The 27,845-nt window shown below is 38.0% G+C and overlaps 1 protein-coding gene across 2 annotated transcripts in view; it reads right to left on the bottom strand.

The window, feature by feature from the left end:
- Positions 1 to 26,410, bottom strand: part of FUNDC1 (FUN14 domain containing 1) — a 28,795-nt gene extending 2,385 nt beyond the window's left edge. Inside the window, exons 1-6 of one of the 2 annotated variants that reach the window (XR_002824207.1) lie at positions 26,257 to 26,410; positions 25,450 to 25,606; positions 22,117 to 22,192; positions 10,907 to 11,035; positions 8,120 to 9,439; positions 6,807 to 6,898 (exon numbers count right to left, since the gene is read on the bottom strand). Coding sequence is in view for 1 of the 2 variants with exons in the window: in XM_004376916.2 (XP_004376973.1) it covers positions 9,362 to 9,439; positions 10,907 to 11,035; positions 22,117 to 22,192; positions 25,450 to 25,606; positions 26,257 to 26,284 (468 nt within the window). In the remaining variant the exon portion in view is untranslated. Of the gene's footprint in view, positions 1 to 6,806; positions 6,899 to 7,417; positions 9,440 to 10,906; positions 11,036 to 22,116; positions 22,193 to 25,449; positions 25,607 to 26,256 lie in introns of those variants that run through there. The other variant, XM_004376916.2, reaches the window with a different exon arrangement.
- Between the last annotated feature and the right edge of the window lie 1,435 nt (positions 26,411 to 27,845).

Below are 27,845 nucleotides of genomic sequence, written 5' to 3'. Positions count from 1 at the left end.
AAGCGTATATCACAAATTGCCGGCGCTCTGCTGCCCCTCAGGAAGAAGCAAAGATGGCGCACAGAGCAAGGCACTCGAGCGAAAGGAGGGGGAGATGGCAAGAGGCAAGGAAGAAATCAAAAGAAGCGGAAAAAAGCAACACCAGCAGCCCACAAATAGCACCCAGAGAGTCGCCCGCTTGGGTGTGTGGAATCCAAGCAGCCGTCGCTTCCTGGTCAAGAGACTGTGGCCGTGGGAAGCAGAGGAGGCCAAGCCGGGGCGAAGAGGGGTGGGGGGTGGGAAAGCGCACACAGCAAATTACCAGTTGTTTTGTGTCCCGCTGGATGCTCCGTGAGGCTGCTTTCTCGTACCCCCATTTGCTGGTCTCCGATAGGAGTGCAAGATGGTGGATCCGTGCTGCGTTAGCTGGTAGGGGACCTCTGCATGAATCTCTCCCCGCTCTCTGTTCTCTGTCAATTTTTTCACTCCATTTGGTGCTTGGTTGATTTATTTATCTCTTCATTTGATGTTTTAGGGTTTCGGGATTGTTGTATTCTCTGTTCGGCTTAGTTTTTCGGATCTTTGCTGTGGAGGGACAGCGTGGTGCTTCTGCCTAGAGCGCCATTTTGCCCTCCAACTCTTTTTTTTGTAGAAGCGTTTTAGAATTACAAGGGATTTTTGAGATCTTCTACTACAACTTCCCAGCCTTAAAAAAATCTCCCTAAAGTGCACCAGCTCTGCTTTTTGCCTTGGTAAACCCAGGATGCTAAAAAAACAGAATTTTCATTTATTTAGGATCTTGAAGTTCTTCCAGATCTTCATCCAAAACACCAATTTTCGTTTTACAGCATAACCCATGTGGACAGCAGAGGATTTTCAGATTAATGTGGATATTTTTGGTTTCTTTTCATTTCTACCCCTGATACTTCCCATCTTTATTCCTTGCGCTGGGACTCGACCATCCCTGCTTACCCTACTATTTACCTTAGTTTCTCTAGCAGTTCTCTGGGACTTGCTTTTTTCCCCCCCCCGTTTGGTCAGTTTACTCTCAAATTAGAAGCACTTCCTTCACCAATTTTTGCCACTTCTTCTCAGTCAAAGATGACCACTTTTGGTAGGCTTGTGTTTTTGCATCTCTAGCTACAAAAATTCTATTTCTACAGTTTTTCATACCTTGGTTCTTCTCAATCTTTTCAGACTTTGCAGGGAATTTGCTACTCATGTGGCATTTTCCTAAAGTTTAACTGAATATCTATATAATATTTTCACTTATAATATGTTCTCAAGCAACCTTGGCTGGAGGGGGCAGGGCTTACAAATTAAATTATTAGCTCCAGGCAGCTAGGCCCTGACTTTACTAGCCAGGTGATCCCTATCATTCATAATTGGTCAGTTTCTCTTTAAAAGAATCTATTACTGGAGAGAGTCTATCCAGCCTCATCTAAACTCCTAATCAACTCATATTACTGAAAACAAAATTACCTCTACTCCTTTCAACCTAAAAACAAACAGGTAACAATTTGTTCTCAGATTACCAGAAACCAGAAACTCTCCAGTCTTGGTTAAGAATAAAGACATTCATCGAAGAGGTTGAATACTTTAAACTTTCCAGTGTTGCCTGTAATAAATTATTGCACTTCGGATGCAGAAATTATGTACCTTTCCTCTATTTGAACAGTAAATGTGAGGATATATTTCAGCTCTAGAGCTTACACTGATTTTTTTAACTTTTTTTTAAAACAGTTTACACATGCTTCGCATGCTTCAAAAATCAAAATAAAAGGATAGACATTGAGAAGTCTCGCTTTTGATGTTGTTCGTATAAACCACATTTCCTCCCTCACTCCATATTTACTTATTTCTTGTGTATCTTTTCCTTTTCTCTAAGGAAATGAGCCCAAGGTAATATAAATATATTTCACACACTTTCTTTTAAAAAAGATAACCATCACTCTTTTTACCTTGCTTTTCTCATTTATAATAAATAATTTTTTATTTTAGCACATAAAGCATTTTCTCATTTTCTATAGCTAAATAGTATTCCACTGTGTGAATGTATCATGATTTATTTAATTAGTCACTGATTAATGGACACAGATTGTTTCCAAACTTCTGCTATTATAAACAAAGCTACAATAACCTTATACATATGTCAACAAAATTCAATAATAATTATCTTTGTGCAGTAACATTATAGATGATTTGTTTTCATTATACTTTTCTCCATTTCTAAATTTACATTTGATATATTGTTTTTAATAAGGAGAAACAATAGATGTTATCATTTGCACAGTATCTAACATTTTGCAAACAATAGCTTGTAGTTAGACTTCCTGAAGCTGCTAAAAAGCTGGCAACCTGTTCACTATATTGGTGTGTACAGAATATTTAAAACAGTGGATCTGGTCATATAAAAGTGGCCTTATGGGAGTCCACTAAGCCTCAAACAGCATGTCCCTACTCCCACTAATTTCCTCACAAAACAAAAATAAATAAATATAACCACTAAGCACAATTGGAATCCCTAGGTGGTACAAACAGTTAACACCCTAGGCTGCTAACCAAAAGGTTGGAGGTTCAAGTCCACCCAGTGGTCCTCGGAAAAAAGATCTGGTGATCTACTTCCAAAAACATCAGTCATTGAAAACCCTATGGATCACAGCTCTTCTCTGACACACATGGTGTCGCAATGAATTGGAATTGACTCTCAGCAACTGGATTCTTTTTATTTTTATTTTTTTTTTGGATCTACATCGAATAACAAAGGAAACTCCAACATGGTTTGCATGCATCTTGCTACTACTTCATGACATTCCGTGGTGCTTATTAATTACCCTAACTTTAGTGTACCTGCTGCTTACACATAACACAAAGCCATCCTTAAACTAGTTAACAACTGCCCTCACCCCCCCCCCACACACACATACACACAATACCCAGTATATTTAAGGAGAAATTTGAGCTGTTTTTAAAATTCTATTTGGATGTTTGCTAAACAAACGAAAAGTATTGCTGGTGACAAATTAAACTAATGTACTTATATCACTCTCTAACAGGCTTTGATACAGCTGAATCATTACTATATTTTTGTTCTGTTTTAAAATTTTACTTTATACTTACAACTACCCTTTGCTTTATAATGTGAAGATTTTAATGAATTGTGACCAGTAATAGACTTCAATTTCCTACACTCAAGTTGTTGCTTACAAGAAGTAAGTTTCTTTGGATTTAAAGATCATAAGAAACAGAAAGGATATTGTTATGGTTTTAAATGATCTGATATATTATAAATATTTGAAAATTCCAAATTTCAGAAAGTTCTTTTTCTTGGACTATGCCTAATGCTTCCTTGTCTGTAACTTTTCACTTGTTTCATGTTGTAATACTTCTTTAATTACACCTAAATATTGACCCAATCATTCGTTATTTATTGAGAACTAACAATGTTACATGCTATTCTTAAAAGAGAAAAAAGTTCAGGTAAGGATTTAAGTGAAACTAGAACTACTATTTAACTAAGTAACAGAATGCTAAATAACACCCAAGATCCCATTAAAACGAAAGAAATTACTCTTTTTAAAAAAAATACATAAGTATTGGGCATAAACTTAACAAGAAAGGTTCAAAACTAATGAGGAAAATGATAAAACTCTTCTAAAAGACCAAACACAGGCAAACCTAACATAATAAAGATCTCAATTAATTCTCCCTAAATTAGTATATAAGGAGCCCTGGTGGCGCAATGGTTAAGCACTCAGCTGCTAACCAAAAGGTCAGCGGTTCAAACTCACCAGCCATTCCTCAGGAGAAAGATGTAGCAGTGTGCTTCCATAAAGATTACCATCTATGGGGCAGTTCTACTCTGTCCTATAGGGTCGCTATGAGTTGGAATCAACTTGATGGCAACAGGTTTGGTTTTGGTTTTTGGTAAGTTAGTACATACATTTAACACAGTCTCAATAAAAAAATCATCAGTTTTTATGTTTATAAAATTTATAAAGTATTTTAGGAAGAATAAATAAGCAACAGCTATGAAATGCCTTAAAAAAGACAGACAGTGATGGGGGCTAGCCCTGTCAGATATTAAAACATCTAATAAAAAGTATAAAATAAATACCCATGAATTCATACTGAATAAATGATTGAATTAATAAATAAATGGGGGAAGAAGAGACAAATCTCCCATGCAGAAGAATTTCAGACAATTTATGTAGATACTTTGCCCTCAAGGAGGTAGAGCATAACTCCCACTCCTTAAATGTGGGTAGTGACTTCCTTCCAAAGAGTATAATATGGCAAGGAGGGGAAAATAAGAGTAATTTTACAGTGAAGAAACCTGACAAACACTACCTCAGCCAGATGATCAAGGTCAACATTTACTGTCATAAACCATGTTGATATTATTCGATATGATGTGATGAGAATGACACTTTACCTTTGTGGTCTTCCTCCCCAAAACCCATAACCCCAGTCTAATCACGAGAAAAACATCAGACAAATTCCAATAGAGGGGCATCCTACAATAGACCTGCCCAGAACTCCTCAAAACTGTCAAGGTAATCACAAACAAGGAAAGTCTGAGAAACTGTCACAACCAAGAGGAGCCTAACGAGACATGGCAATTAAATGTAATGTTGTCCTGGATGGGATCTTGGAACAGAAAAAAAGACATTCGGTAAAAACCAAGGAAATATAAATAAAGTATGGACTTTTGTTAATAAAAATGTATTAGTATGGGCTCATTAATTGTAACAAATGTACCATATTAATGTAAGATGTTAATAATAGTGGAAACTGTGTGTCTGTTCTGAGCAGGATAATATGGGAACTCTGTACTATCTGCTCACTTTTTCTATAAATCTAAAACTGTTCTAAAAACAAAGTTTATTAATAAAAAATATATAACTTGCTTCAGGCAAAGACATGAATCTTCAGAAAGAACCAAAAGAATGATGAGTATAATGAAAGGAAAACACTCAGAAATTATTATATGATGTGTTTCATTTCCATGATTCTGAATCTCTCCCTCTCATATTTATTGAGCACTAGCTTTTAAGACCCCTGATGCCATTTACCAAAGAAGGAAGCGGAATATTTTCTTATGAACTTTGTTATGCCAATTGACCTAGGTATCCCCTGAAACCATGGTCCACAGACCCCCGCCCCTGCTACTCTGTCCCTCAAAGTGTTTGGTTGTATTCAGGAAATTTCTTAGCTTTGGTTTAGTCCCGTTGTGCTGACTTCCTCTGTAGTGTGTGCTGTCCTTCCCTTCACCTAAGATAATTCTTGTCTACTATCTAGTTAATGAATAACCCTCACCCTCCTTCCCACCCTAGTAATCATCAAAGAATGTTTTCTTCTGCGTTTAAATCTTTTCTTGAGTTCTTATAATAGTGGTCTTATACAATATTTGTCCTTCTGTGACAGACTAAATTCACTCAGCATAATGCCTTCCAGATTCCTCCATGTTATGTTTCACAGCTTCATCGTTGTTGTTTATTGTTATGTAGTATTCCATTGTGTGGATATACCATAATTTGTTTATCCATTTGTCCGTTGATGGGCACCTAGATTGTTTCCATCTTTTTACTGTCGTGAACAGTGCTGCAATGAACATGGTTGTGCATATATCTATTCATGTGACGGCTCTTATTTCTCTAGGATATATTCCAAGGAGCGGGATTGCTGGATCATATGGTACTTCTATTTTTAGCTTCTCAAGGAAGCACCAAATCAATTTCCAAAGTGGTTGAACCATTTTACATTCCCACCAACAGTATATAAGTGTTCCAGTCTCTCCACAACCTCTGCAGCATTTATTTAAAAATTCCCATTATAGACAAATGCAGGCTATATAGGCTTTTCATTTCAATTGGGCCACATCAAGTCATTTCTGATTGAGCCTCTGATTCAGTGGACTGCTACACAAAGAAGGAACAGTTCCCTATAGGTTGACACTATATCTAGCATAGTAATATGCTTTTCACATGTGTTCATTTGCTGAATACCTACATGGAATATTTAACTTTACCTAAAATAATTTGGTCTTTGCCCTTGTATCCTGAGATAGAACTCTAAACCCTTAGATTTTGCTGAGTAATTGATGTGCCTTTGTCATCTAGGAGCCCTGGTGGTGTAGTGGTTAAGAGCTCAGGCTGCTAACCAAAAGATAGGCAGTTTGAATCCACCAGCCACTCCTTGGAAACCCTATGGGGCAGTTCTACTCTGTCCTATAGGGTCACTATGAGTTGGAATTGATCCCACAGCAAGGGGTAGAGTACTTTTTTTTGTTGTTATCTAAACACCTAAGGATTTGTACAAATGAGCGGGGGACTAGCCAGGCCACAAAAACCACCTGCAGTGCTTCAAACCAGTTCATTCTTGTTCAGCCCCACCCCCACCCCTAAAAGAGTAGTGGGAGCCAGCAGGTCCGAAGTGAGGGAGTCCAGGGGGGTCTCCGAGCTTGTGGCTAGCACCCTAAAGGGGTAGAGGAGAAACCTCCAATCTGTAGCCAGCAGGTCGTAAGTGAGGGTGTGGTGTAGACTCTATTTGAGTCTGAATGATGGTGTCCTTTTGACTTGTAAGAGCTGACCTAGCTCTGGGTGGTTAGAGTCAGAGAAGTGCTGCACGGGCAGCTAGTGTCATTAATGAACAGAGAAGTAAAAAGTGGGCATTTATTATATACTCATAGTTGAAGACAGCATAGTGGGATTCTGAGATTTCCACACAACTGCAGTAAGATGAAAAATGGGCTCCAACAAGCCTGTAGCTTTCAGTAATTAATTGGCATTACCCAGTGGCAAGATCACAAGCTTTTATTTACTTACATAGCAATTAGGATGTAGATGCAAGGGATAAGATTCATTGTGGAGTTGGCCTCCCTCAGACCCCCGTCCCGGGGTGAGCTGACACAGGAAATCTGAGTGCATGGGAACAAGGAAAAGGGGTAAGAGGAAGGGGCCTTTGTTCAGCTGCACCTGGCCTGACTGTCCCGTTGCCAAGCTTTGTTCAAATTCAAATAGCATGGCAGTCCCGTGACCAGAGGTGCATGACTAGAAAGAACATTTCTTCTCCCACGAGCTACAAGATTACATTAGTACAATTAAGTAGTCACAGAGTCATAGAGAAAGTTACCATGGATTCAAAACAGGGAGGAGGGCTTCTCTGACAGAGGGGAACAGGAGAGGAGAAAGAGACCCAATTCCCAGCTTCCTTATCAGAGAATGCTCTGAGCCCAAGGCCTCAGCTTATCCATAAAGGCAGACCACCCTCCCAGCAACCTACCAGGAGCAAAGCACTCACTGCACTCTGTGCTTCATAAGTTACAGATTAGTCTCAAGTAGCCTACAACTTAGTGGGAAAAATAGTGTAGACATGAGGCAGAACAAGGGACACTAATATTGCATTTGCATAGAAATATTCTTTAAAATCTAGACAGCTACTTGGAAATGTATAGGTAAAAATGAGTTGCTACTATCTTTTTCAGTTTTCATTCATGTTTGGACTTTGAAAGTAGTAATCCCTACTACTCATATGCCAGGTTCTCCTATATCATAACTTTTCATATAGAAATATCTTAGTCTCTATTCAGTTGAAGGCTATTGAGGGCAGTGATGTTTGTGCTCCCTCCGCCACTTTCCTAGTGTATCATGCACAGAACACGCTATAAATATTTCCAAATGAACAAATTGAGTCAGCTACCAGAGCCCCCCACAATAGCCTGCCTCATTGTATCACACGAGAGAATCACAAAGGTGTGGCACACAGAAGCACAGCCAAGGTTCAAGCTAATGTGTGACCTGATCATATTCATGAATATTTTTCCCTTTTAATCCCAAGTGATAAAAAGCTGGACAAGGTAGAAATAAAGAAAAGCCCAAAAAAGAAAAATCAAGTATTTATAAGCAAAATCACTTCATATTACGAAAGTCTGAAGTTTATTTAGCATCATATCTGAGGCACTAATGAGAGTAAAGGAAGAAACTTAACATCAATCCCACATTCAATTTTAAGGAGTCTCAACACTAATGAAAGCGCTCAGACTGTAACCAGTCTTGAAAGTATGAAAAGCCATATGTTTACAATACCCAAAATATACTATGGGAACTTCCTATGAAAAGGAGGTGGCCTGGATACCTACAGTCTTTCCAATCTGAAGACTCCAACACACGTTGTTCTGCTGTTTCTCCCAATACCAACCTAGAACTCTACAGACAAAACTAAAAATATAGAAAACTTTGGGGACAAAGGAGCCTCTGAAGGAGTGTGATGTTGGCCCTGAGAAACAAGTTCACTGGCTTAATGTTCAACCAATATAATGATACAGAAAGCCTGAAAGTCTTAGTACTTACATCTCAAACTAGATCAAGGGAACAATTCTCTTTAAGCTACAATTTCACAATTACATAGAAAATCACTGTTCTTTAAATAAAAAATTCATACTATACTACTAAATATTTTAAAGTGACTTTTACTTCCTCGTGAAGAAGGGGCCAGAATAATAATCAGGAATTTTAAATGAGAATGGAAGTTCATTCAAGGTTAATAAAATCAATCAGTTGACCAACTATATACAAGCCCCCAAAATTACTTCTGTCCATACTGCCAAGATAAACAAACAAATTTAAAAAGTTAGAAGCTTATATACAAGAAGATATTTTTTAACTACAGATGACAAAAAAAAGAAAGAAAGAAGAGCTCTGGACATGTAGCATTTGCTTACAAGGGCTTTCTTTGAAACTGTTACTACAATTATTCTTTAAGCAAAGTAAGAATTGCAGGTAAAAATAAGTATATTAAAGCCTAAATAGGAAAAAAAAAGAAAAACTTAAAAACTGGTATTAAATTACATCAGTAGAGTATGTTTAATATCTTTAGTAATTCTGTTATTTCTAAATCCTTCCATAAACAGGCATTGCAGTTCTTCAGTTTATTGCAAACATTTCTTAAAATAAAACTCAGCCCTAATGTTGAAGTGATAATACAAATTATAAATTATTGGTACTATACTATAAAGCATAATGAAGAATATCTTATTTAAATAAAACAAGGGTAATATTTCACTGGAGAATAAGTCCAACAAACAGATTTTTTTTCTCTCCATATCTATATCCACTGATGATATTTTATAGGCTAATTTCTAAACAGAAGCAAATTCTTTTTTAAATGAAAGTTATACACATACAATACAGGGTATTTTACAGCAGATACTAGTTTGCCAAGCTTTAGAAGGCAAAACACTAAAGTTGTGAATTCAGTATTGTCCAGATAATTGTTTCTCCTTGCCCTGGAGAATCTCGTGGTATGTGCTGTTGAGAGACTGCCTTGTCACCACCACTGCTCTTGTCACAGTTGAATCTACTATGATAGAACATTCACGTCCTTAAGATGCCAGGCCTAGCAAAAAGCCTCCCACAAATCCACTGGATATCACGATGTTCTGTTTGATAAATTCTGTTGCCTGAAACATAAAGTAAATTTAAACGAATATTTAATTATTGAATCCAGAGTTAAGTAACATTTTCATCAAATAAATATTCAGCAAAAATTCCTGGGCTCCTACTATTGTAGGTGCCAAACACCATGCAAGATCTCAGAGCAGTCAGTTACAAACTGAAGCTGCCTAGAGCCTAGAGCCAGGCTCAGTAAGCTCTGTGACTACTGAGATAACAGGTATATGGGCAGCAATGATATCACAGGTAAAAAGAAATCTACATATAGGGCAGACATAAATGGCTCCTTTAGCAAGTTGTTAACAAAGATCATTTAATAAATTTCCATAGCAGGCATAATGATATTTACTAATAATCCACTTAGCTAGTAAGAAAAAATGTACAGGATCAAAAAACATACATTTAACATCACCTTGATAAACTATTTAATGTTAGTAAAATTATGAGGAAGCAATTAGACAAGGCCAAAACTGTGGGCTATTCTGCAAAAGTGGCCTAGATGCTTCAAAAATGTCAGTGTCATGAAAGATGGGGAAAAAAGAAAAAACAAACCAGATGAGGGAACTGTTTAAGATTAAAGGAGACATCAGAGACATGATAACCAAATGCAATGTATAATTCTTGACTGGGGGAAAAAAAGGCAATAAAGGATATTTTGTGGAAAAACTTCAATATGGACTACATATTAGAAAGTAATATTGTATGTTAAATTTCTTGGGTGTAATTATGGTACTTGTAGTTGTACAGGAGAATATTCCTATCCTTAGGAGATAGGTGCTGTAGTATTTAGAGGTGAAGAGTCATGATATCTTAAATGGTTCAGCAAAAAAAAAAAAGTGTTAATCACACACATGCACACAGGTAAAGCAAATGTGGCAAAATGTTAACAATTTGGTAAGGGTAAAGGGTATTTAGGTATTCACTATACTTATCTTTCAACATTTTAACTGATTTGAAATTTTTCAAAATAAAAAGTTGGGAGAGGTAAAAGAATAAAACAAAAACAGAGTCAAAGGAGTAACTATTTAATTCTAAACAGACTATAAGAATATAGACAAAATACAAATAAAAATGTTATTAAAACTAATATATTCATCAAATTAATAAAATAAAATGAATACATTTTCAAACTATTTCCACCTCAAGAAAAAAAATGGGTAGTCTGCATTTTCAACAGTTTGTATACACATAGATATATATAGACATTGTAAAAGCGGAAGAAAAATTCTGGAAGAATAATGTTATCTGTTTTTACACAGGAGGATCAAGGAGTTGGGGAAATGGGCAGGGGAATCTATGTTTATCACCAAAAATTAATGACTGATTCAAATGGTGGTTTGATTCCAAATTTTACTTAACACTGGAGACATATGACCAAAACCACCAATTTTTTTAAAGAAGATAATTCCCAGTCACATTTACTGCTAAGTGAGACCCATTTAAAAAAAGGAGCCAAAAAACATATATTGTCTTACTTCCTCAATTATATTGTTGATTTCAGGTGCTGCTTTATTTGCTCGTTTCTTAATCTGTCTTTTTGCTTTGTTTACATCTTTTTCAACTCTCTTCCAGTCGATCTGCACATAGCCACTGTGACTGGCAAGCTGCAAGAATGTAATAAAAATGGTAAATTCTAAATCAACTAGGTTACTGACTAATCTATTACCAGGAATATATGAACATTTAGATTTCAAGAAATCTATGAAGCTTATTGGTTTAAAAAAAAAAATCACTATTCATTCATTAATTAATTTATTCAACAAATGCTAAGTACCTACCCTGTGCCAAGTACTGTCTTAGGTCCACAAGCTACAGCCAACAAGAGACAGACAACATCTCACCCTCTCCCACCCTCACAGAGCTTCGAGTCCATTAGAGAAAACTGATATTAACATAAACAACTAATTATTTAGAATAATGAACACTGTGCTAAGAAAAGAGCAGTACATGACAGGAAAACATTTCAAAAATTATATTATAACTGTACTATAATTCTATCATACCTTTTAGAGTAGAGACAGCTAAAAAGATATAGAGGCTATCCAAATAATGCGGCTAATAAAAAAGTACCTTTTAATTAAACGGATGTTTGAACAAGGGATCAGAAGCTAATTAGCTATTAGATCACTAAAGAAACCTAGTCTGATAAAAGGTCTTCACTAACTCTCTTTATTTAAATAAGAATACTTTCTGCTAATTGCTTTTGAAAGTGGAATATAAAAGAAATAATGTGGTAAACTTATGCTCTACACAAGTTTCATAAAATAAATCCTTTTAATGAAACTATAGCTTCAATCTATATGCTGAGCAAATAATCCGAGAAGGTGGACTATCTGAAGAACAGGGCATCAGGATTGGAGGAAGACTCATTAACAACCTGCGATATGTAGATGATACAACCTTGCTTGCTGAAAGTGAAGAGGATTTGAAGCACTTACTGATGAAGATCAAAGACCACAGCCTTCAGTATGGATTACACTTCAACATAAAGAAAACAAAAATCCTCACAACTGGACAAATAAGCAACATCATGATAAATGGAGAAAATTTTAAAGTTGTCAAGGATTTCATTTTACTTGGATCCACAATCAAGGCCCATGGAAGCAGCAGTCAAGAAATCAAACGACGTGTTACATTTGGCAAATCTGTTGCCAAAGTGCTAATACAGCAAAGATGTCACCCTGTGGACTAAGGTGCACCTGACCCAAGACCATGGTATTTTCAATCGACTCATATGTATGTGAAAGCTGGACAATGAATAAGGAAGACTGAAGAATTGATGCATCTGAATTATTGTGTTGGCAAAGAATATTGAACATACCATGAACTTGCCAAAAGAACTAAATCTGTCTTGGAAGAAGTACAGCCAGAACGGTTCTCAGAAGCGAGGATGGTGAGACTTCGTCTCATGTACTTCGGACACGTCATCAGAAGAGACCAGACCTTGGAGAAGGACATCATGCTTGGTAGAGGGTCAGCGAAAAAAAGGAAGACCCTCAGTCAGATGGACTGACACAGCAGCTGCAACAATGGGCTCAAATATAGCAACGACTGTGAGGATGGCACAGATCAGGTAGTGTTTCATTCTGTTGTGCACAGGGTTGCTATGGGCCGAAACCGACTTGACGACATCTAACAACAGCAACATAGTTAAATGCCCATTAACCATAAGAAAAACACTCATACGGTGCTATTAGAACACTGCAGCATCTGAACAGGAAAAATAGCATGTGTTAAGCCAGTACAGTAAGTTAGTCCCTCAAAATAATAAAATCAAAATATAATCACATGAGCAGTAATTAAGCCATATATATCATTATAAATCACTTCTATCAAACTTATGCTTTCTTTATAATCTTTTAAGGTAACACTTTGACTTTTAACCATACACAAAATACTTCAAATACTAAAAATATTTGGGTTTATATAAATAGGATGACTATGAATCTTAGGTTCTATTTTCTCTGTGAATGACTCCATAGAAGAGTTTGTCTGTATTTCTGCCTATATTTATTCACTTACTATCACTTCAAACTCAAACCTCAGCAAAGCAGAGTGGTGATCAAATCAAATGGCAAGTGAAAGCTTTTTCTGATAGTACTTGACACAGCAATTTGGGCCACCAGCATAGAAGTGATGACGAATTTTAGGAAAAGGAGCCTTTTCTACACATAAATTGAAAAAACTTACTGCTTACTTGTATTAAGTAATCAAACCAGTTGATTTCTTTGAAGCTTTTGCAGAATTTAACTTTTTGCTGAATCTCCTATCTTCTTACTCAGTCCAAAGCTTTTGAGAACAAAGATTGTACGTACATGTATGGCTTTATTTTTTGGTGAAAAAAACCAAAAATATTATCTAGGCTACTACTCATTAGGATTCCTCAATTCAATTTTCATTTTCAAGACTTAACATTTTAAGTTACAAAGTTTGTTTTTTTTTAATTAATTCTTCTGCCATGAGTTATACTGATGATGAAATGAACAAAAAATCTTAACTACATTCCTTATCCACCCCTAGCAAATGAATAAAGGAAGTCATTTAATGAGACAGATTAAACAAATTCTCACAAACAGCATTCTGTATACATTACATAAAAATATTTCTGCAAACCCATTTGTCACTGAAAATTAATAAAGCTAGGGTTATCTGAGACAAAAGATTTTATATGGTTTAAAGAACCTGTACACTTTTGGGTAAAATGTCAGAACAGTTGCAGGAAAAATAAAGACCTTGAGAAGCTGAAGATGTTAATGCCTCTGTGGGCTCTCTGTCTCTGACACTTCTAAGCAGTCACAGCATCTTCCAGCACTATACACATATACCTGTCCACCTCAGCACTAACCTTACCATTAAATTTGTTTGTGAATACCTAACTCTCCCAGGGGATTGGGAATCTCTATGTTCTTAAGAGTCCAGAATAATGTTAGGCAAACAAATAAATGAGTGAATAAAGACTTCCCTTGGAGGCAAATCTGCTCAAACTGAAGGACAGTGGTCCAAACTGACCAGTACACTCCAAGACAGAGATGACCCAGGACAACCAATCTGACCCCAGTGGGGTTCACGTACATCTATCATCATCAAATACCTTCTAAGAACTGACTGTACAGGACCCAATTCAGTCTTGTCCACCCTGAACTTATTTGAGCAATTATGGGGAAATGCAAACCAGCAGACCAGGGTTGAGGGTGAGCGAGCAGGAGGGGTAATTACTACTTTTGAACATTTGACTTTCTTAGAATGCTGAAAGCGAAGAGGACTTGAAGCACTTACTGATGTAGATCAAAGACCACAGCCTTCAGTATGGATTACACTTCAACATAAAGAAAACAAAAGTCCTCACAACTGGAACAATAAGCAACATCATGATAAATGGAGCAAAGATTGATGTTGTCAAGGATTTCATTTTACTTGGCTCCACAACGTCCATGGAGGAAGCAGTCAGGAAATCAAACGACGTATTACATTGGACAAATCTGCTGCAAAACACCTCTTTAAAGTATTAAAAGACAAAGATGTCACTTTAAGGACGAAGGTGTGCCTGACCCAAGCCATGATATTTTCAATCTCCTCATATGCATGTGAAAGCCAGACAATGAAAAAGGAAGACAGAAGAACTGATGCCTTTGAACTATGGTGTTGGTGAAAAATACTGAATATACCACGGACTGCTAGAAGAACAAACAAATCTGTCTTGGAAGAAATACAGCCAGAGTGCTCCTTGGAAGTAAGGCTGGCGAGACTTCACCTCACGTACTTCGGACATGCTATCAGGAGGGACCAGTCCCTAGAGAAGGACATGCTTGGTAAAGTAAAGGGTCAAGGAAAAAGAGGAAGATCTTCGACGAGATGGATTGACACAGTGGCTGCAACAATGGGCTCAAATATAACAACAACTGTGAGGATGGCGCAGGACCGGGCAGTGTTTCGTTTTGTTGTATGTAGGGATGCTGTGAGTTGGAACCGACTCAATGGCACCTAACAACAACAAAGAATGCTAAAGCATTTCACGGAATTAGGTAAAGAGGTGTCATTAGAATAAAAGCCTACAAGTTAAAAATAATGCCAGGCTTTCAGGGAAAGATCCATGTATGATGGAACGCTGAACATGTGGATGGGCCTATTTGCTTGTTTCACCATATGGCGATATAACGGGGCTGTTTCACTGGGGAAAACTCCCTCTCCCACCCTAAATCCACATCTTTAGGTATTTTTTTCTTGGGCTGGTCAGATTTCCCAGAGAAAGAAAAGCCCCATCCACACATTTAAGGCTTTCTATCAGCTTTTACGAGCAGACATCAGCCATCAAGGAAAGTCTATAACATAAAAAAGAGAGACCAATAAACAAGCAGAGAGAGAGAGAGGAAAAAAAAAAAAAACTTAGAGAAACAGAGACTTTGTAGGGAGAAAAAAAAGGCTAAAAAAAAAAAAAAACTAGATCATTTATGTTCTCAGAGATTAAAAAACATAATGGACAACTGAAAGTACTCCCAACGGCTAAAGCTAGAACAATCTGAGCAACAAAATAAAGTAATATTGGATTATAACCCAAAGTATAAGATATCCATTACCCTATATTGATATAAATAAATGATTGAATAAATTAATAAATGGAGAAGACATAAATCTCCCATGCAGAAGAATTCCAAAATAGTTTATGCCGATACTCTGCCTTCAGGGAGCTGGTGTGTAACTCCCACTCCTGAAATGTGGACTGTGCATAGTTCCTTCCAAAGAGTACAGTATGGAAAGGAGGACAAGTTGGCAGGTACTTTTATACAGGACTGGTGGGAATGTAATTGTTGTATTCTTTCTGGAAGAATACTTGACAATCAAAACGCTTAAATATGTGCATTTGCTTTGTCTCATGAGTGTGTGCAAATGTATGTAAATAGCTGGTCACTGCAGTGTTGTTTGTGAAACTGAAAAAATTAACTGCATAGATAAACAGTCTGTGTAGATATTGAGAATTCCACGCAGGACAGAACATTTGGATCAACATTCTGAACTTGCAGTCTATTAACGTGATCATACCAAACACCGTCTGGTGATTAAAGACAACTTTCAGCCTTTGCCATTTCTAAGAACCTTCTATCCTCAATTCAAATGAGACAACACATTTCAAGTACAGCTACCTTTAACAAACATCACTGGTCTACAGACAAACAATTAAAATGGTTTTCAAAGATGCTAGTGCTTCAGTAAATAATGTATTTCTAAAAGTCTTATTGAAGGGACTGTCTTCTAACTATTGCACTGGTTGAAGGAAGCTATAGGCTGGAAGGGGACAGTCACACATAATACATGCTACCTTTCCAATCTCTTAAAAAAAATTTTTTTTAAAGATACTGCATCCATGAAAGAAGAACAAGGAGCAAGATGCTAAGGTACCCCAGGCTGGGGTGGAAGTAGGAATTGACTGCAAACTGGCTCATATTTATTTTGGAAGGTGAGGGTTAATTCTGTGGTATTTCAATTCTACCTCAATAAAGCTGTTAAAAACAAAAACAAACAAACAAAAAAAGATGCTAAGGTAACACTGAAAGAACGACAACAACAACAAAAGCTCATGAAAGTTAAAATTAATGATAGCAGAAATGAAAAAATAAGAGTTAGAAGATGAAGTTGAAGAAATATTCCAGAAGGCAGACCAAAAAGACAGCAAGAAAATAGGAAAGATAAGAAAACTAGACAATCAGTTCAGGAAATCCATATAATTAGGAACTACAGAGAGAAAGATGAGAAAAAACAAAGAAAAGGAAATCATTAATAAATAAATATCGAGAGAATTTCCCAAAACTGAAAGACACACATCTACCAAACTGAAAAGGCCCATTTAGTTTCCAGCACAATGGATGAAAACAGACCATGGCAAAGCACATCGTTGTGAAAAATCAAAACACTGGAGACACATAGAAAACCCTATAAATATTTACTAAGACGGGGAAAAAATACCACATAGAAAGGTTCAAGAAATAGAATGCTTTTAGACTTAACAGCAACACTGGAAATTAGAAGGCAGTGGAGCAATATCTAGACCCAAGTAAGTTATCAACCAAGTGTGAGAGTGAAATGAAATTTTCAAACATGTAAAAGTCTCAAAACTACACTTCCTATGCTCTCTCAAAAAGTTACTGAAGGACATGTCCCACCAAAACAAAAGAATACATCAAGAAGACATATAAGATATAGGAAACCACCCATGACAGAAGCAAAAGGTAGCCCCAGAATGGTATTGAAGGGAGATCCCAGGATAACAGCTGTACACCAGGCCTAAAAAGCAAGCCAAACACAGGACTCTGGGAGCAAGTTCGTCAAGAAGATTAAACTGACAGACTATTTGATGCATATGACCACAGTGAGAGGAGATTTAGACAACTGGTAGAAAGTTTGGGATTGATTTAGTGATGCATACATAAAAAACAAAGCCAACCAAAACACAACAGTTACTAACTTCAGGGAAAACAAAGAGTTGTAACAAGAAAAATCACAGTATACTACATGACTCAGTGGTGAATAACATTTGCAGTCATAATAACCTAAACCAGAGGTCAGCAAACTACAGGCTGCAGGCCAGCTGCCTGTTTTTATAAATAAATTTTACTGAAACACAGCAATACCCATTTATTTACTTATTGTCTATGGCTGCTTTCATGCTACAACATCTATGTTAAGTAGGTATGACAGAGACCACATGGCCTGCAAGCCTAAAATATTTACTATCTTGTCCCTTTAAGAAAAAGTTTGCTGATCCCTGATCTACACACTCGGTGGTGAAATTCCACTTCCAATATGTCAAAGTATACTCCTAACACACTGATCCTCTGCAGATAGCAACTATAAACCCTGGTTAAAACATAAGGGCTCCAGAGTTTTTTTAAAAAAAAAAAAAGGCAAGCAGATTTTGAAGGAGAGTTGAAACTTAAGTTAGGAAGGGACCAATTATCAGGTGAGTTGCTTTGCTCATTTTTATGACTTTATCCTAAGGGCAGAATGCAGTCACAGGGGCTAAAACTTCAATAGAAAACCTGCCATCTTCCTGGCCGGAAGAAACAGAGGACAGAGCCCAGAACAACCATAGCTGTCATAAAAAGGAGTCAGAGAGGAGCCCCAATTTCTATGTATAAACACTACCCAAGTCTCTGGATAACTCCTTAATCACACATTCATGGAACAGAACCAAGCATTCTGCATCTAAGGCTAAAAAGAAATGAACTGAGATCTGAGCTGCTACCCATCACAAGTGAAACAATTTGTAATTTGAGTCTAACCAAGTTAACTGCCTGCTAAAAATAATCTGTCAACATTCCTTAGAGGAATAAAACATAATCCAGGGTCTCCACAACATAACATTACCAATTAAAATTAAATCGGGGGTGGGGGAGAGGACTAAATAGACAATAGATAAGTGGTAATTTTGGTGAAGGGTAAGACAGTACACATTACTGGGGAAACCAGCACAACTTGTACAAGGAAGGTCATGGAAGCTCAACAGACACATCCAAACTCCTTGAGGGACTGAATTGCTGAGCGGAGGGTTATGGGGACCATGGTCTCGGGGAACATCTAGCTCAATTGGCATAAAAGTTTATAAAGACAATGTTCTATATTTTACCTTGGTGATAGCGTCTGGGGTCTTAAAAGCCTGTGAGCAGCCATTTAAGATACTCCACTGGTCTCACCCCTTCAAGAGCAAGGGAGAATGAAGAGAACAGGATACAAGGAAAAGATCAGTCCAAAGGACTAATGGACCACAGCTACCATGGCCTCCACCAGACTGAGTCGGTACAGCTAGATGGGGCCCAGCTACCACCACTGACTGCTCTGACCAGGATCACAATAGAGGGTCCTGGACAGAGCTGGAGAAAGATGTAGAACAAAATTCTAACTCACAAAAAAAGACCAGATTTACTGGCCTGACAGACTGGAGAAACCCCAAGGGAATGGCCCCCGGACACCCTTTTAGCTCAGAGGTGAAGTCACTCTCAAGGTTCACCATTCAGCCGGGGATTGGACAGCCCCACAAAACAAAACGGGACTAATGAGGCACAGCAGTCCAGGGACAAGGACTAGAAAGTAGGAGGGGACAGGAAAGCTGGTAATAGAGAACCCAAGATTGAGAAGGAACAGTGTTGACATGTCATGGGGTTGTTAACCACTGTCATAAAACAATATGTGTACTAACTGTTTAATGAGAAACTATTTGTTCTGTAAACCTTCATCTAAGGTACAAAAAAAAAAAAGAATTATCTATGTGAGATCAAATTGACAACAGCAACTCAAAAGGTTTGATGGGAAGCCTTGGGGGCTGTGAGTTGAAGACAATGGTGATGGAATAATTTGGAAAAGGATAGTGAGAATAGCAGCACAACTGGAAGAATGTAATCGATGTCACTGAATTGCACATGTAAAAAACTTTTGAAATGGTGTAACTGTGGCTATGTGTATTTTCACCAAGAAACTACAAGGTCAAGAAGGGAGAGTGTTGACATGTCATGGGGTTGTTAACCAATGTCATAAAACAGTATGTGTACTGTCTGTTTAATGAGAAACTATTTGTTCTGTAAACCTTCATCTAAAGTACAATAAGAAAAATTTTTTTAAATAAATAAAATCCGAAATTACTCAGTATATGATAAACCAGGGAAATGTGACCTACTCTCAAGAGAAAAAATCAAAACATGCCAACCCTGAGGCGACCCAAATATTGGAATTACCAGGACTTTAAAGCAGCTTGCTTTAAATCAATGAAAAGACAGGAAATCTCACCAGAGAAATAAAAAATATCAAAAGAACCAAATGGAAATTCTAAACATGAAAAATACAACATCTGAAATAAATTCGCTGGGTAAGCTAAATGGCAGAAGGTAGATAACAGAGGAAAGAGTCAGTGAACTTGAAGCTAGATCAATACAACTTATACAACCTGAAAAAAAGATTTAAAAAATGAACAAAGTCTCAGAGACAAGTAGGACATTATCAAAAGGTCTCACATATATGACATTGAAGTCATGTTCAGAAGGAGAGAAAGAATGGAGCAGAAAAACATTTGAAGAAATAATGGACAAAACCTTCCCAAACACAGTTATAAAGACATAGATTTACAGATTCAAGAAGCTCTGTGAACTCCACAATTATGAAATAGCAATACTAGGATGAGGATGATTCAGGGGAACGGAAGCTTGCATGTGCGTGAGTGAGAATGAAAGGGGAGGAGGGTATGGGGAGAGCAGAGCAGTTCAGTAAATGGAAGCTACATTCTCATATTCTATAATGAGAAGCCAACAGTTAATACCTAAAATTGAAAGATCAAGACATGTCCAACTAACTTGTTTAGAAAAAAGGGGAGAAACACCTTATGAATCTGCTAAGGGTTGAAAGTAGTTGCCTCAAGGAAGGGGAAAATGGGGGTGGTGAGAGAGGCATAGGATTACTCTAATCTGTAATAAGCCTTGTACAAGTATTTGACCCTTTGAACTATGTGCATTTAACTCTGAAAGAAATAAAAACTAAACTTAAAAGATTTATATACTATTGTCTATTTTAAGAAGTGGTGTAATAAATATCTACTGGAAAATACGTAATACTGAGTTATTAGAAAAGCATTAAGATTCTAATTAATATTTATCTTTAAACACACGTAAAGGTGGTAAAAAAAATATATAAAAATGGGCCTAAAGAATATTAAACAATTAGTCTAAACACCATTTGAGACTCTATTTCCTCTTTCAGTTTCCTTCCACTGAGTTTTCAAGGCAAATCATATTTCTGGGAAAAAATGGGTTTGACGTAGACAGGTGCTTGTTATTTCTGACTTTGTGACCTCAAAGAATGCATGGACTAGGCATGGAGAAGTAGAAGGTGGCAATGGCACTATGTGGATTTGAATGGTGCATACTGAGTGGACTAAAATCGACTTCTGAAAAACATGCAGAGTGGATTAAAATACAATTCTCTCTATTCTATGAACGTTTTAGGAAAGTCTGCTTCAGTCCAGTACTCTTTTGTGCTAAACAGAAATGACTATTGAGTTTTCAAAATAGCTATAAAATTAAACATGTTCTTGTGCCTCTATAACCCCAAGTCAAAATCAGCTTAAGTAAAAATTCTCTTCTGTACAAATGCTAAGTTTCGATATTAATCATATTTCATTTCACCTCTTACCACAGTGTCAATTATTCATAATTACATCAGCAATAGAAAGAAAATGTATATATTATTTACAAGGCTGTTTAGTAACTAACTCAAAATTTGTGCTTAACATGTATGATTTAAGTCCCTCTGCAGTTAAGGCAACTACAATATTATATGCTCAATGGACTTAGGTGCTAAACTAGATTTTGGTTGCTATGACCATCAATCATGTTTTAAATCTGGTACAACTGACAGTTCTCTGCAACTTTAAAATTGTTACTAACATTCACTCACAGATATTTTCAATTTTTGGATTTATGATATTTGATCCTCAAGTAATGGTATTTTCGGAAAAATACATGCCAAACAGACATGAATGCCAGATAATAGCCTGGTAAACATCCTCTGAAGGCAAAGCTTTTTTAGACTTTATATTTAGAGGAACATGAACAAAACTAAATTTTCAAATCCACCTGTCTCAGAAATAGGATTATGGATGATTTTTAAAACCAATTTTCTACACCTTCTACGTTATTATGGATCCCTGGTTTTAAAAATGTTAGAAATTGCTAACAGCAGTTTCTTATGGGGAAGAAACTGCATGTGTAGGAAACAGGGAAAGGAAACAGACCTTATGAATTGTATATACGGTGTGTGTGAATTTTAAATATATGTTTAAAATCGTCAGGATGAGTGGGTTACATTATTATATTGGTGAAAGGTTTATTTTACCAGGGAGATGTTTAAGGGAAATTTGGTTAAGTAACAACCTAAAGAAAATGAGGTAGCTATTAATAAGACAATTTTCAGTTGTCTTTTTGACAGCTGGAAGCAAGCTATGCTTAAATTAAAGAATTTAGAAGTATTTAAATTGTTGTCTTTCACGGATGCAAACTTTCAAAATTTATTGTAGTTCTTCCAGAAACTGATGCCTAAAAGAAAAATTCTACCTTCTATTAAAATAGACAGAAGTGAAGTGGCTAAACTTGGCTTCATTCCCAAGGGCTACCTATGTAAGCAGAGACAAGTAGCTACAGCTGTGACATACCTGAAGGAGCAGAAAGCCACCACCTACTGCAGTTGCTGCAAGTTTTCCAACTTTCTGGAACAAAAATCCAGCACACCTTTAATGAAAGAAATGACAAAATATGAGAATGATCAACGATGTACTAAACCCTTTTCCCTCGTCTAGTTTTCATAGCTTTCCTGGGAAAATCTTAACATCATCCTATTGCTTTTGATTATGTCCTCCACCTGCTCAGAAACCCTTGATGTTTCTTTTCAGTTAAGTCAAAAATGCACAATGTGAAATGTTTGAGATTTGCTTCAAAATAAGTGATGGAGAGAAGGATTTAGAAGAAGACTGGCTACTGAAACTGGATGATGGGTACTCAGGGGTTCCTTGTACTCTTCCCTCTATTTTTGTCTAAGCTGAAATTTACCATAACAGTGCTTTGTTTTTTTAATACAGTCAAGATAGTCCACACATCTGGCCAATTTCCACTCTACCCAAACTCTGTTCCAACCCAACTAGCTTCCAAATAGGTCATCACCTTTGATCAAGTTAGTAATCTCCCTGCTTCTAGGGGTTTCTGCCTAGCTCTACCTATCTAAAGCTTTCCTACCCTTTAAGGTCCAACTGGAGTTCTACCTTCATGATTACTTCAGCCCACCTTTCTCATGACTTCCTTATCTGTATCTATCTTTATATTAAACCTGTTTTGTCTCATCTATCCTGTAAGAATGTCAACTCCCATACTTCTTTAGTGATTAATTCTCTCCTTTAGTGAACTCACACATTCCCTTCAGCATTCCAGATCCCTACTGTGCAAAAGAAGCCCTGGTGTCACAATGGTTAAGCACTTGGCTGCTAACCTAAAGGTCAGTGGTTCAAACCACCAGTGGCTCTGTGGGAGTAAAGACCTGGTGATCTGCCTTCCTAAAGACTACAGCCTAGGAAACCCTATAGGGCAGTTCTACTCTGTCATACAAGGTCACTATGAGTTGAAATCTACTCAGTGGCACACAACAACAGTGTACAAAAGAACCCCAGATTTCTAAGTCTAGCCTTCCTAAATGGTAAATTTACATTTTCCAATTACATTTTGGACTTCTCTAGCACCCAGAACCACACATTAAAAATGCCCCAAAGCAAGCATCACCTTTCCAACCAAACCAACTGTTGCTAAGGTCCCAATTTGTAAGCGACAGCACCATTCTCCAGGCTTGCTACCTCATGTTCATCTCAGACTTAGCCTTGTTCATCCTTTTCTTGGTCCAACTTATGGCCAAGTTCTACATACTCTATCTCTATAACATTATTTGACCCTGTCTTCTTTCCGCTCTTGAGGGCATCATTACCTTGCTTCCAGACCACTCTAACTGGTCTTCCCAACCTCCAGTCTCTCTTGGAAACCACCCATCTTGATGTCAGTTTTATCTTTATTATGCTCCAAAACCTGTAGCTACTACAGCTAAATATAATCTCTTTAGCCTCCCATACACGTCCTGAATTGGTCTGAATTGTTAACTGGTTAGGTTAATGCTTATTAACCTTTCCTCTTTAACGTATGCCACAAATTATTACATCAGTTTCATACCTTTAGAAAATTGCAAAAATTTACTACACTGAATCTATAGTCATTGCAGCAAATCACTGTATAGTATTAGAGTCCTACTGTACAGCTCCCAGGCTAGCACCCAGCTATAACTCAAATGTATGTATTACCATAAAGAACGTATCCCTCAGTAAGTGGACTCAGCATCAAATGCTCAGAAAAGGAAGTGGAAGAGGCAAACAGCAGCCAGCTCTCAGGTCTCAACAATATCCTGGAGAGCGTGCTCCACAAGCATGTGTATCATGGCATTAGCCACTAAAATGAACCTACTAACTCCCCCTGCTCTGTCTCTCCAAGCAAACATCTGACAATTATGAGGCCTACAAATAAACAATGATTTGATAATTCTATTTCTCAATTATTTCTTAGTCTCTTTTTTTAAGATTGGGCATTAGGCCTGACTCACTTTACCCAATCATCTATGGCACCAAATTGTGAGCGTATATAAAGAGGGTCAGACCCTAAATTAGGGGATCAAGGTACAACCAGCCTGTGGAGACCTGTCTGAATGACCAGGGCCGTGAACAGACATCTCTCTTCTAACTGTGGGCTTTTTTCATACAGCAGCATTAACAAATATACTTAATGAATAAATACTGCACCTCTCCATTACAGAATCTTCCCATAAAATGACATTTACAAAGAGGCATGGAGGAGTGTGCCACTGTTCAAAGCGTGTGTAAAGCACAAATCAAAAAAATTTTATACTTACCAAGTATAAATATTTAAATTAAATCAATGCAAGATAAATTTAACTTAGAATCTAAGAAAAAAGTGATTATTTGGAAGCACTCTCATTACAAAAATTCTCCATGGTCATGTAAATTTCAAAATCAAGGGTCAGACTTGTTTCTAATCCTTGTTATTTGGCCAATCTTTTATTCCAGGAATAACCGAATTAGATCCATAGTAGCAATGATGTAATCGTGTGGTCCGAAATTGTTAACTGGTTAGGTTAATACCTATTAACTGCTCCTCCTTAATGTACTTCACAATATTAGAAAGTAAGCAGTCAGCCCTTTAATTCCAACACAGAACCACCATTCTACAGCTCCTCTTCAAAGCATTGGTGTAATCAGAACCAGCCCACAAAAATGAACAGAACCATCTTTATCAGCATCAATAATTTTTACTGAGGATTTTATACCGCTCCCTATAGCACTGACAATCCGGGAAACCAGTTCTACTGTGTGAGTTTCTCACAGGTTTTTCCAGTTGTTAGCAATGGATGACAAGTAAAAATTATTAACATATACCAAACCAAAAACCAAACCCGTTGCCGTCAAGTTGATTCTGACTCATAGCGACCCAACAGGACAGAGTAGAAACGGCCCACAGGGTTTCCAAGGAGTGGCTGGTGGATTCAAGCTGCCAACCTTTTGTTTAGCAGCCTGAGCTCTTAACCACTGCGCCACCAGGGCTTCATTTACATATAATTAACTATTAATTTTTTTTTCCTATTTACTGTCACTGAATCAGATCCATTGCATATGCTGAACCTGAGAAACCGGAAAATATATAAAGAAAGGAAGGGTGAGGAGGGAACAGTGGTACCATGGCGGGCATGAGGGAGGGAAATTACCAAAACTAACACTAAGTCTGTGTATAGATGACACCAATCATATTACAGAAAAGCCTCAAAACCTTGCTCTTTTGGGATTAACAGTGTAAACCCACTGAATATGTATTATGAGTCTGGCCCACCTACAAAAGGGCAGCAGTCAGGCTCCTAAGAAATTTAACGAAAAAGATGTTCTTCTCACCAGCCAGTCACTCCACCCATCACAATCTGAGTGGCTACTGAGTACTTTTCTACCATAGGTCCCGAACTGTGACCAAACACTCGATTCCACCAATGGTGTCTTCTTGCATATTCAGTTAAATCCAACACTTCGTAAGACTCGTCATCACTTTCATACTCTTCAAAACACAAAAACAGAAAAAGATAAATTTAAAGGCAATCAAAATGTTCCTTCATTTTTTTTTTTAATGTTACAATTCACTGTTACTTTTGGCCTACAGGTAAAAATTTCAAAGTGGAAACTGATGACTGTTACTAGGACCTCAAGAGTAAAAAGAGCCTAGAAATAATATGCCCATCTCCTTTCTAAAGGCCCAAGGACCAGCCTAGGGACACGGAGCCAGTCAGGTCAGAGTTACAGTGCAGTGAGGGGCCACCCCCCCAAATCTCAGTAGGGTCAGGACCAGAGCAAGGTCCATTTTCATGGGAGGAAGAGTGTCCTCCTCTCAAAGAACCAGTGAGGAGCCGGGGAGAAGAAATCACTTCAGAGTCAGACTTAAAAAACAATGTTTGAAGATGAGAGGCCGGAGGTGAAGGTAAGGCAGGGGGTGGGGCTATGTTGGGGACGAGGGTCGCGCACTTCCCGCGCTCCACCGAGAGGGGAGGACGAATACCTCGGAAGGGTTATTCAAACGGGAGGCCTCAAAAACAAAAAAACACCACACAGGCCCCAGAGACCCTGGGGAAGGGGAAGGAAATGCTGCCCCCGGAGCAAGGTCGGGGGTTGTGAGCCGCGTCCCAAATACTACTTCAGGACCAGGCCGCTCACCTTGGGGAGGGGGATTCCGGGTCGCCATGATTCCGCCGGCGGCCTGTCGAGGGTGGTCCTCGCCCACCCTCCTCTGTCTTACACTTTAAGGGCCGCTCTAGGCCGGTGCGGACGTCTATGGTCTCTTTTTTCGCCTTCTTCTCTTCCAGGCACGGCGTCCAGTCCCCGCCCACTCCTTGCCAGCGCGGGGCGTCCTGCGCAAGCGCAAGTCTCAAGGGTTGGGGAAGGGAGGTCTGCGGGCAGCCCCCCGTGAGGGCTTGTGGAAATTGTAGTCCATTGCTCTCCGCACTACTGGCCTCGCCTTCCCCTCCGCAAGAATTTCCGTAACCCTAGTTTTGTTTTAGACAGCCTCAGTGTTGGCGGTGGGCGTGGGGGGGAGGGACCTTCGTAGTTTAGAGCGAAAACCAGCTTGGCATTTTGAACAGTACCAGAATTCAAGCCCTTGGGGAAAAGGGCTTTTAAAAAGAGGTAAGAGAAGCTCAGTTTCAAACCACACTTTTCTAAGGAGGCAAGAGCTCACCAACCGAGGGAAAATTTTTCTAACGCGCTGCGGCAGAGAATTGGAACCTTTTTATCCACTCCGTCTCCACATGTTCCTTGCCAGGAGCTCCAGGGAAGCAGCAGAAGGGCTAGGAACTGGCCTGACACCAGTTACTCAAGAGGACATACTTTTTTTATCATTATAATTTTTATTATTTAAATCTGACAGAAATGAGGGTCAAGTTTCTTCACCCAGAAGCCCTGAGGGATTCTGTAGAATGAAGAACTACGTTGATGACCAAGCAACTAACTCAAGTTCACGGATATACGAGTCCCCAAACTTCTTTTGAACTTGCATTGCATCCGCGTTCGCTGTACAGTTAAAGCGCCTCGATATTAGTTTTAAAAAACAAGGAATCTTGCTGTAGATTGAATTACTTAAAATATTGACTTGCATATTTGAACTTGGCTTTTCAAATCCAGGGGCTTTAAATGCAAGGGTTAATTCTCTAATGTTCCTCAGCCTGTGGCCTCCAAAACGCAATTCTAAGGCTGTCTGGAGGTTTGTGCTCAAAACTCAAAGGACAGTTTCTTTGTGTAAGACTCCACTTTCCAGAAACAAAGACTTTAGGGGGCGTAACTCCGTATCTTCTCACTAAAATATTTTTCCAAAAGTTACTGATTCGAGTTCATACACTCCCTCCTCTCCATTACCCACCCATTCCTGTAAAGGTGCTAACAGAGAAATAGCCAAATAACGGGCTACTGAAAGAAGAGAATGGAGAAAAAGAGGAAAGGAAAATCATAAACTGGAAGAGCAAAATGGAGGGTTGACTGGGCCAATGACATTCAAGGGACACTTTCACAATATCTGCCAACTACAAAAAGAAGTCACTTTCATGTCAAGGAAATGACATTTACAATCAAATGGCTATGGAGAAATGAGGGAGATAATAGAAACAAAATGCTGCTCTTAGGATGCCAAAGAATAAACCTTAAACATCCAAAAGTTAATTAAAAATCGATCATTTCTCCAAAGACACTGAGCGCTGAAAAGAAAATTTTTAATGTGTTCTTCCCTTCCATCTTTAGTGATACGCCCTTGCCAT

The sequence above is a fragment of the Trichechus manatus genome, unplaced genomic scaffold, assembly GCF_000243295.1.
Source record: "Trichechus manatus latirostris isolate Lorelei unplaced genomic scaffold, TriManLat1.0 scaffold00046, whole genome shotgun sequence".
In the NCBI taxonomy this organism is placed as follows: Eukaryota; Metazoa; Chordata; class Mammalia; order Sirenia; family Trichechidae; genus Trichechus; species Trichechus manatus.
The sequence above is the reverse complement of the archived record's forward strand: the minus strand, read 5'-3'. Positions and strand labels throughout refer to the sequence as shown.